This window comes from Neolamprologus multifasciatus, chromosome 20 (assembly GCF_963576455.1).
Source record: "Neolamprologus multifasciatus chromosome 20, fNeoMul1.2, whole genome shotgun sequence".
NCBI lineage: Eukaryota > Metazoa > Chordata > Actinopteri > Cichliformes > Cichlidae > Neolamprologus > Neolamprologus multifasciatus.
In genome coordinates, this window is record NC_140458.1 from 25119939 (window position 1) to 25131124 (window position 11186).

The window sequence follows — 11186 nt, forward strand, 5'->3', positions numbered from 1 at the left end:
ATACACGTTTCTCCAGCTGAAAAAACATACTGTAATGTGCAAGTCACAGATGTGCAGATTATAAAAGCATTTCTTCCTTTAATAGAGAGAACATCTGTCTTTTAAATGATCAGTTTCTTTGAGATTCCACTGCGATAAACAAACGTAGAAACTTTTCCACATCACAAAAGAGAGTAGTGTCTAAGTAAGGGTGGGTCCGGCCTGTTTACTCAGACTTCAAGCCCTCCTTGATGAGGTTGAGCTCGTAGCACAAGGTCTCATAGCGGTACGCCATACGGATCTGAGGCACGTTAGTTTTGCGGATGTCATTGCCCTCTGGACCCTCTTTGAGGTAATCCTTACCCAGGAAGTGGCACTTCTCCTGCAGCGCAAAAAGAACCCCACAAAGAAATGTTTTAACTGGCAATTACAGTCAAAGTTCTTCAAACCACCTTTGGTAGTTCTCACTATAGTGTCACTAAGAATATATGTATTTTGTAATGTTCTCTTGGCTCTTGTTATTCTCTTTGACTTGAGTACAGACTTGTAGGTGTGTGTGTTTTGTCATGCAAAAACACCGCAATGCGTGTTACCTCATCAGAGAGGGCGCTCTGAAGCACGCTGTTCCTGGCAATCTCACACATGTCACAGGTGCTGAGCTTGAACACCTGAGCTGCAATGGCATATTCTTCCATTAGAGGTTCCTGTGGACATAAAAAAAAACAAGACTCTAATATTACTGAATACTCCTGCTTCAACTTGAGATCATATGCAATGGATTGCATTAAAAAAATTTTTTTGCACACAACACTAATTTATCTGATTTACAGAATGTGTTTATCATCAATGCTGACCATCTCTGATCTACATATTAAACAATAAACAGCACAACAGGCTGCGTGTATTTGTCTATGTTGTCACCAAAGGCTCAGACCTTGGTGTAGTGAAACTGCATGGGGTCATCGGTGGACAGAGATACCACCAAGCCTTTCTTGTGGAACTCAAGCAGCGGGTTCTTGGCATACTCAAGGAACAAGCTATTGTTGCTCAGTGGGGACATGGCGATCGGGATCTGGGTCAAGACATACAGGTACTGCAGCACAGGGCTCTGTTTGTGAAGGGTTGAGGGGAAAACAGTGACTTTACAAGCTTCATATTTTTAACAAATATAACAACACAAAATATAAATAGGCAATAATCAATGTTTTAACTTGCTCACAAGAATCATGGCAAATCTGAAATTGAACTTTACACTTCAATACTAGAATTACAAGTCATTTGTATCATTGGCCACATTCAACTAAAGAGTTAGGCTGACTTAATCTATCACTGTTAACTTGTCAGACAGATATGATATAAAATGTGGTGTATAGGCAAACAAATGAAAACCCATTTTCTACTTTGATTCGACTTATATTGTGTTTTAAGACTATTGTTATGGTTGCTTGGTCTGGCAATTGCCTGATCCTGCATATGAATTAAAGTGCATTTTAAGGCAAATGAAATGCTGCATTCAGAGGACTGACCTTCTTGAGGTTAAGGCCATGAGAGATATTGTCAGCACTCATAAACGCAGCCAGCAAGTGGGTTATGGCACCAGCCTCACCGCAGTGAGGCCTGAACATGAATGTGTTCATGCCCCTCTGTCTGGAGAGCAGAAGAATAGGAATGATACAACAGAAAGTAGCAGACATACTCAGACAAGAGTTAAATATATACTCACTGTAAATGTTTAGAGAAAATAATGATCTCTGACAAAGAAATCTGAGTGCTTCAATCCAATAGGATGAAAAAAGAAAAAGCATGTATGGAAATAGCATTACTCACTTGCGCAGCTGGTTGAGGGCAGCGATATTGGCATACATGTAGTAGATGTAGTAGGTGTAGGAGGGGTTTTTGGCGATGTCCCACTCCTCTGGTTTGGGGCTTTTAGTGGAGAACATGTGGCCACTGTGTTTGGACTCATCATCCACACTGTCAAAGCCTGTCACCTACACATTAAGTAGAAAACAATGTATTATCCCGGGATTATACCGTAGTATTCGGATTGCATTTGTTATCTTTTCTACAGCTATATCTTTATGTGTGGATTGGAAATCAAGGTTCAGCATGTATTTTTGTGTCTGAACAGTGACTCACATGCTTGAGGAAGATGCTTAGCTCAGGACTGGACTGTGGATCAATGGTGGCCTTGAACACAGGCAAGAAAATGTTCTCCAACATTTTGCCAAAGTGTGGCACAAAGTTTCTGCCTCTGAAGATGTCGCTGAGATAGAACATGGACAAATGGCATTATTTAAATGAAAATTTCATCCGTTCTTGGTAGCAGTAGAGGTAGCTTAAGTATTTGAATGCATATTCTTTAATGCAGGCAAACAAAAAGAAAAAGCATGAAATGTATAAATGTAAGAGTTTTCCATCTCTCTGACAGTTTGGTGTGTTTATACAGAAGAAAGAGAAGACTGAACACTTACTAGATCCTAGGTATTTGAATCATCCATTTGAGGTTTGGGGAGTAAACCCTGTGCCTGACGAACCAGTTCGAGAGCTTGTTCCACTCGTTGGCATTGCAGCCATAAATGGACAGACGGGGCTCAGCATACTGGTACTTGGCTTCCTCGAGATCATTGGCTACTTCCTGGTTTTCCCAAAGATCAAATCAAGCTCAAATCACCAGTTCAGTGTATAAAATTGAATATTAATAAAGTAGTTATAACAACCTTGATCTTCAGCTGCCACAGTGACAGTTATACAGTTTTACAGAGAAGTCGTTTGAAACTAACCTTGATGATAGTGGCAAAGTACTCTCCATTGATGTGATTCTCTGTCTTCAGGTACAGGTCACGCAGCTCACTGGCTCCTACTGGGTTGTACTTGGCGTTGAACTTATCGAAACGCTGGAAGGTTTGTCTACCCTTCAGAGAAAGATACAAGATGATAATTTAGACCAAAGAAGTTATAAAACTGAACAGGCAACATGACACATTTGGTTTTAATAAAAGTGTTTGCTTTCATAGAATACAAACTTTTTGATATTTAAACATTTCCTCAAGAATTAGAAAAGAAGTTTATCCTATAGCCGAAACACTTGATGAATCCAAGGTCCACTACTGATGATGTGCCCCAAATTTTAATATGATAATTTAGATCAGATCTCTAATCCCTAAACCTAACCAAGGAAAAATGGCAGATTAGCTTGGGTAAAAGAACGAAGGTTGAGGTACACAACAATGTGTGCCGCTGGTAACGTTTCTGGGCTGCTTTTCCTCATAACAGCCATCCTCCAAGATTTTCTCCATTTAAAGCAATGCATTGTAAGGGATTGTAACATCTAATCTTTTTACTGAATCTGATCCAGTTTTCAGGTTTTAGCAATGTGTGGCCTACAGAGGTGAGGCCACACGTTGCTCACCCAGCAGCAGTTTTTCCTGCGCATTGGTCATCATGGCACAAGTCCTGGTAAATGGTAAATTTGGCAGCACTATAATCTTTATGTTCTATGTGTACAATCCTTTAAAAATAATATAAAACCAATGGTTTATCTTTCATTCATAATGTTTGGGGTTTTTTTTTGGTTATTATCTGACTATTACATATTTTTATTCTTATTTTGAACACTTAATGGCTTTCATGGAAATGTATCCTGTCAGTATGTGAGCCTTGTTACTTTACTATAATAAAAGTCTGTTATTAGTTGTTAGATTACTAAAAAAACAACAACAAAAAAACAACCCACAGCATGCACATCCAGTGAGTCCACAGTGAGGTCGTATGGATGCAGGTTAAGGGACTGAAAGAGCTCCTTCATGGTGACCTCCTTCCCTTTGAGGTTGTGCACTACACGTTCAGCATCCACACGGTAAGACTTTTTGATAAAGCGCAGCAGGTGCTTCTGGTTCATGCAGGCAGCAGCATGGATGTGAGTGTCCACCTGGAAAGGAATAGAGATGGCAGGGTGATCAGTGAGGTTTTTGTTTGTGCAATGTAATACATGTGATCGGTCACAAGAGGGAGCTAAAGACACCACGAGCTGCACTGCAGCTGGAAGTAAGGAAGATGATAGAAAATGTGCAAAATGATCATGCACAACAAATAAATAGGACATTACTTAAACTCTACTACACATTCCAGTTAAAATCAGCACAAAGCTGTTGATAGTCACAGATTTCTGAAAATCCTGCAACTGTGCTAATCACACTGGTATTTTATTTTATGTCACTTCACATTAAATTGACAGAAGGTTTAAAGCAACTACCTTTCTGCAATTGTAGAAGTCCCTGTGAGGGTTCTTCTTCACCTCTTTCATCTCCTCCATCTCATTCAGCATCTCATGCACATTAAACTTGGACATGAGAAACTTAAGACGGCGGTGAGTGTAAGTCTTTCTGCAAAATAAAGTGGAAATAATTGTGCTTTGATAGCACTTTCACCTAGGAAGAATTACAGCTACATTACAAAAATGAGGAGAAATTGTGTTGGCACTTTTTGAAATCAGATGAATTTCAGTTCTAAAATCTAAAAACAGAGTAATGAGCACTTTTAAAGGACTCACGTTGGGCCCTGTGCAATAAGAGCGATGAGGAAGTTCATGTCATCGATAAAGGTATTGAGGTCTGGGTAGGGCATGTCCTTTGGCTGATGTTTGTCAGCAGCTGCAGCGTCATTGTACACATAAATCACACCATCCTTCATACGAGCAACATAGCCCAGATTCTTTGGCAGGTTCTTGACATCAAAGGGGTCTTCCCCTTCTTTTGGAGGACTTGTGAAGACTGAGATAGATGCGACATATAATTAAGTACACATCTTCTACATAAGATCATTTCAAATCATGCTAACCCTGATCTCCTTTTATTATCACCTGGCTCCAATTGTTCTTCCGGTCGGAAAGTTTCTCCTTCAGTCTGACGCAGATACTGGGAGGCTGTTCTTGGAAAGCGCTGGAAGGCCAGTCGCATGTACTTCTCCCTGATGGTTAAAGCACGGTACAGACCCCTGCATGCCAGCTCAAAATCATCCATGGTCACCTGAATAGCACATACGAGAGATAACAGTTAACTGTTAAACAATGTGGAATTGATGAAACACATTAGCCCTGTGTCAGACTGGCTTCCTGTCCAGGTTGGCCTTTAACAGCTGGGATGAGCTCCAGCACCCCTGCGACCCTAAACTGGATAAACTGGATGGATGGATGAAGCAGATGGAGACTATACTGTTAAAGCAAATTTAAATACTAGAACTTTTTATTTGCTCCAATCTCATCTCAATGGCATTTTTTTTTAAAAAAAAGAGTATATATTACACAATCAGTCATTTGCTCTGTGTAATGTTAACACAACATGTTACATATGCAGTGAACAAACCTTTATCTTAACAAATGTGAGGCCCAAAGTAAGTTAAAGCAAAGTCACTTCCTCCAAAGTTTTCTCTCCTCTACTGTAAATGTCAAACCAACGGTGGTGAAACCTGAAACTTTAGCGTACTCTCAGATGAGCTCCACTCATGGCCTTTTATAGTGGGAGGTAGCCTGTGAGGACACTCACGCACTAACAAAATATAGTCAGTGAAATTTATACTCACCACTTGTCACATTCATGTTTGCTTGACCCAGTTTGAATGTGCTACAGGTAGTTTCAATTTTAAAGCTATCAATACCAATTCAAACCCAATTCAGGAGTCGCAGCAATTGAAAAGCCAGTCTGATTGAAATGCATGTCAGTCTTACCAAGCATTTGTGACATGGTGCTTAGTAAACTACTTTCTTTTAAAATTCAGTTCATGCTATAACTTTTATAAGCTTTAAAGACTTTTACCTTGTCGCACCCAGAACCACCCCTCCGAGTGACATCACAACGTGCTAATACACTGTGAAGTTACACCACTGGACAAAGGTGTTATTTATGGTTGACCTCAAAGTGTAACATAAGAAGTTTAATGTTTTTTAAGTATGCGAAAATAAACAGTACCCCAGCAGCATAGTCTCCAATGACGGCCACTCTCTGGAAGTCAGGCACTTCCAGATAGGTGGGCGTGTCCACTTCCACTGACACTACAGGGGTAGCAGCTGCCTGGGAAGCACCCGTGGGCACGGTCATGGTACGGGAGCGCTTCTTGCTGTGGAAGATGAGATAGTGAAGTCTGGCTTAATTTTTCTGTCAAAATTGATAAAATATTTGTTGTTACGACTAAGCAAATTTCCCCCATTAAATAATAAAGTTATGTAATGATTTTTTGTTGTGGTGGTTCTTTCAGGAAGCAAATCATGATTTTGTAGCATCACTATTCAAAATCTTCCATCTCACCGTTTCTGCTCATCATCATCAGTGTGCAGATGGTGGGCCATCTCATGATGGATGATGGGACAGTCCTCAGCCACATCAAACATGGAGATTTCATCGCGGATCGTTTCGTCTTTGGTCTCAGAAGCAAAGACCTGCTCTGCGAAGGCCCTCATCTTGTCATCGGTCTCTGTGATGCGCACAGAAAGTTTAAGTAACAGAAATGCATTCCGTTCATATAACACCATGCAGCATCGAACTAAACTAGGCGGGCCACATTCAGGATTGCCTGCTATGATCTACATTACAAAATGAAAAAAATTTTAAGGAGGAAAATCTTGGACACGATGTACTGCATTGCATTGCATTCACAGCATACTCCTCAATGATGTGTACAGGCACCAGCACAAGCATACATGGCAACAGACTGACTCAGTCACTACAGCTGGGAAACTCTGACCTCCAGTATATCCTGCAAAAATCATGCATATTGAGGGACTACACTGATGAAGCACTCCAGGTCCACTTCTCTTTATAATTGCGTAATTGCACCTAATCCGCCACAGTGTAACTGGCTCTTTATTCTTGTTTTTGATGAAAATATGCTAAAAAATATATACGCACACACAAAGACTAATGCAAACACACACAAAAATGAGACAGTGACAATGCAAAGCCTTTGTAGCTCTATTTAACAACCCACTGTGTACAAAAATACTCTCTAGACCAACTCTACTTTTTTACATGCACTTGCAAGAACATTCTCCTCTAAGGTGACATCTCTAGCATACAGTTTGATACTGAAGTGACTTTGGCTTCCATTCGCCATCCTCCATACTTACTCTGTTGACCTGATATACCCAGCAAGAGAGAGAGATGCATCATGGGGAATAAAACCCAGAAAAGAAAGTGTTAGGAAAAGCATTGGTTAGAAAATATTATGCAGAAGGTTATACATGAATAAACCCCAAACACTTTATCATTATCCACAGTACGTTGATATCAAGTTGTGTAATATAAAAGCCTATATATATATATTTATATAAATAAAACAACATAAATTAGAACATGCATGCAGTAGCAAACCTTGCACACATGAATAATGAAATTAAATGTTGGACCAGTTGTGATAAATAGGTAAGTGACATTAATGTAAGGCACAATGTGAGGATGTGTATGGATTGGACACATGGCTGTTAAAATTGATTAAGTGTTGCAAATGAATGAAATGCAGGAGCTGGACAAAAGACTGCTGACCACATCTTCAAAATACACGCAGAGATTGTTTCATTGTGTCTCTGCTCCCAGTGGAGCAACATGTTTCAACTAAAATGTGCAGTATGGTCATGCATATAAGGATGCACTAACTGTGTGGCCCTGGGATATGCTGTCTGTGCCAAACGGTTTGATTGTCACCTAAAGTTCTTGATATGTGCATTGCTGTATGTTAAGCTTTCCGTGGTGGCAAAAAGTCATTTATTAATGCAAATGTTCACTTTCAGTTCAGTCCTCATGGATCAAACTGTTTGTGGAGAACTGATATTGGATGTGAACAGTTTATTAATAAATGCTCTCAATTTGCACTTTATCCCATCATTTCCTTTTTGTGTTCATTCGCAAAAAAAAAAAAAACATCAGAAAAGGTTGCTTTCAAATAAAAAATGCAGGTTTGGTGATGTGACTGCCTCACAACTAGGCAGTAAACCATGCATTTTTGAAATACTTGAATCTGTATTTCAAATTCCCTAATTCATTTCCCATCTAGATACTTACTTCCTCCCTCTGGTGAAAAAGCAAAAAAGTCCCAGTCGGGGTGGGACAGTCCAGGTTAAAGGGGAAACAAAACATGCCTGGTTATATCTCAGAACAACAATAACAATGAAATAAGTGTGTTAAACAATTGTTGAAAAAAAATCATCCATAGTGGCTCGTGGAGCAGGTGAGGTCTCCTGGAAAACGGCATAATACTCCTATCGCCATAGCTAAATATCACCTTTAGTAAACTGAATTAATTGGTTCGATCATTTCCACATTATTTGTCACTCAACTTTGTCTGTGGCTGATCAATAGGTCTTAAAATCAGTCATATTTTACCGCATTAATTGTTGCAAAATAATTTGCAACAAGTATTTTTTAATTGAAAAGTTGTACTAATTAATACAACTTAATTCTACTAGCTGTGAAGTCAAACCTGTCTGCAGGTGGTCAGGCTTCAGCATTTCATCTTTTCACCTTTTGAAAGACTCTTGCATAATGTAACTGGCCGGTTGCCCTGTGCCCGGTGAAGGCAGGCCTAAAATTAGCAACTATTACTGCAGCATTCAAAATAGTATTAATGACAGAGATTTTCTGTGGTGGGCATGTACTACAAGAAGGATCGCAATGAAAGTACAAACCTAGAAAAAGTATCTGGATGGCAAACACAATCTCTGTGAACATGATGATAAATAGCATTTATCGTATTTCCTTTCCTGCTATTTTCACTGTTGATAGTAAACCACAGGTGCATTACCAAAAGCTGATACACACCCCTGTAGTACAATACCAATGACTATATACCGCATGCTTAAAATAGATCTTATAGATATTGAATTGTATTAAATGAATTGTGCATATTAACACTAGTTAGCTAGTGTTACGCAGACACAGATCACTATCTCACGCTGGACGTATGTGCATTTTTAACCCCAGTGAAGCTGCCATTAAAGCTGTCACTGCCACCCATAAGGAAGATACCACTGGAATGGCACTGCTAAACAAATGTGGATTTATTGCCTAAACAGTTGTTTATACTACATGCTGCACAGAAAAGTGTGACCAGTGTAATATAAAATCAGCACATCACTTCATCTCAGTCGGGCAGTAGGGGGACATCCTTGTCACCCTACTGTCTTCTACTGGTTAAGAAATTCCATGAAATGATAGCACCACCGGTGAAGACTTTGTTCATTTCTTTAAAAAAAATGTCCAAACCTCCCCTCTGTTAGTGTAGTATATAAGAAATCCCTGTTTCATTTTGCCCAAACTGACCTGGAACCAAAACTTTCGGCATGGTGATGGTCTTCAGTTAAACTATCCTGAGGACTGGTAGCGGGTGGTCAGGCACTGGACCACTGTAGTTGGGAAGTGTGGAGCCCTGCGCTTGCTCTGGGCAATATTAAGCACCCTCTGCTCAACTGTAACCAGAACCTGCTGTGGCCACATGAAACATGCCTTGATGTAATGTGGAACTCATATGTGTCTAGATCTATTTTAAGTCATCTGTGTGCATACAGCCCCCCCCCCCTCCCCCGGCTGGCATAGTGTTTTGACAAACTGACAGGTATTTGTATGGGGACTCTCATTTTGATCAGATTGAAGCCTGTACTTGGACAGAGTATTGCATGGTATCACCTTTTAGGCATACCTTACGGGTGTACTTATTTTTCACAGAACTGCAGATACATGTTTTGTTAAGATGAGTCCCCATGTATGCAAACCATGATAGCTGCATGAGTTGCTGTGAACATGGTAGGTGGTACATAAGATGGGCTGACTTATAAACCACTTCTTGGCATAAATTATAATTAGCGAGGAAGTAGAAGAAGGAAATTAGAAGGAAGCTCATACCCACATTGCCCTGTCTGCACTGTTAGTGTTCCATCATTGTGGTAGAGACAATAACATTCAACTTCACAACAAGGTGTTTCCTAGCACAACATCATGGCTGTGCAGATGACAGTCAGCTCTTGTCTCTGGATTTTAAACCTCTATCCTGCTGCTGAAGGATCCCATGTATTTGTCAGATTCTGTGTGGACTTCTGTAATAGCATCCTATTGAAATAATAAGCCACAAGTAAAGTCAAGGACAGGCTGTGAAGTGCTCAAAACTCGTTATATCCTGGCAAGAGATCACTCCTACTCTCGGCTCTCTACATAGCTCCCAAAGTCCTGCCTTAAATTCAGTCATTCTTCTCACTTACAAGTCCCTTCACACTCCTGCCCCTCAGTACTTCTCTGGTTTCCATCACTTCTAAATCCCTTCCCATAATCTTCGATCCCCAGCCACTGCTGGGCAGGCGTTCATTCTGCTCACCAGTTGGCAGACTCTGAGGGACATAGCTATCTGAAGTCTCCCCCTCCATTCAGAGATGCTGAAACCCTAATACAACCTAGCATTTGGTCTTACCCACAAAATTTTCCTCATTTGATTTCAAAAGTACTTTACACAAGCAACATTTTAAAGCTTTTAAAGCTATAAGGGCCAGACCAGTATTACTGAAATGATTTTTAGATGAGAAAATGTGACATTGCTTAAAGAAACACAACACTTCACGTCCAATTCAACTATTCAAATATTTCTCAGCAAAATTACCTTAGAGTCACGTGAAAAAGAACAAGCTAACTTGAGGTAACGCATCGCTATCTTAAGGTCCTGCCCCAGCATTTTGATCAGATTGAAGCCTGTACTTGGACAGAGTATTGCATGGTATCACGTTTTAGGCACAGGACTGCATATACATGTTTTAACCTGTGCACAATAATATGCATTTAAGTAATCATATACAACCAAGCCTATTTTCTGAGCTAAAACTCATACAGATTTGGGTGTGTAGCTTCCAGTTGCTTTTGGCTTTCAAAAGAACGTGCTTTGAGCAGGAAACACATGAAAAACAGGCACAGCAGGTAACGGTTAAGATTTGCTAGGAGGCACTGGGTTTATGCAGCTTACTGTGGATTAAAAAAGTCAAAATAAAATAACAAAAAAGTTTAACTGGGAGAAAAGCCTGGGGTCTCATTGTAATTCATGAAATGAAAATATTCCAGTGCTTCCTTGGGATAAATTCTTTCAGTTGTCATTGCTGTTGAAGTTTTCTAATGTAGTTTTACTGCTTTATCAAAAATTTAATTCCATTTAACTCTAAAGCTTTTGACAGAATCAGACAAAAT

General features: G+C 39.9%; 1 protein-coding gene across 2 annotated transcripts; it reads right to left on the bottom strand.

Annotated features, from left to right (window-relative positions):
• Window positions 1-58: 58 nt before the first annotated feature.
• ampd1 (adenosine monophosphate deaminase 1 (isoform M)) lies at window positions 59-9457 on the bottom strand. 2 transcript variants are annotated; one of them, XM_085147123.1, is made up of 15 exons: window positions 9288-9457; window positions 6282-6447; window positions 5946-6093; window positions 4841-5006; window positions 4532-4751; window positions 4235-4364; window positions 3716-3910; window positions 2763-2894; window positions 2454-2617; window positions 2119-2245; window positions 1807-1970; window positions 1506-1626; window positions 914-1087; window positions 573-683; window positions 59-361 (listed from the first exon to the last, which is right to left on the bottom strand). In XM_085147123.1, the coding sequence occupies exons 1-15, from the start codon at window positions 9307-9309 to the stop codon at window positions 206-208; spliced, it is 2196 nt and encodes a 731-aa protein (XP_085003249.1). In that variant the 5' UTR covers window positions 9310-9457; the 3' UTR covers window positions 59-205. The 2 variants fall into 2 exon arrangements, with proteins under 2 accessions (XP_085003249.1, XP_085003248.1); XM_085147122.1 differs by lacking the exon at window positions 9288-9457 and adding an exon at window positions 7100-7253.
• Between the last annotated feature and the right edge of the window lie 1729 nt (window positions 9458-11186).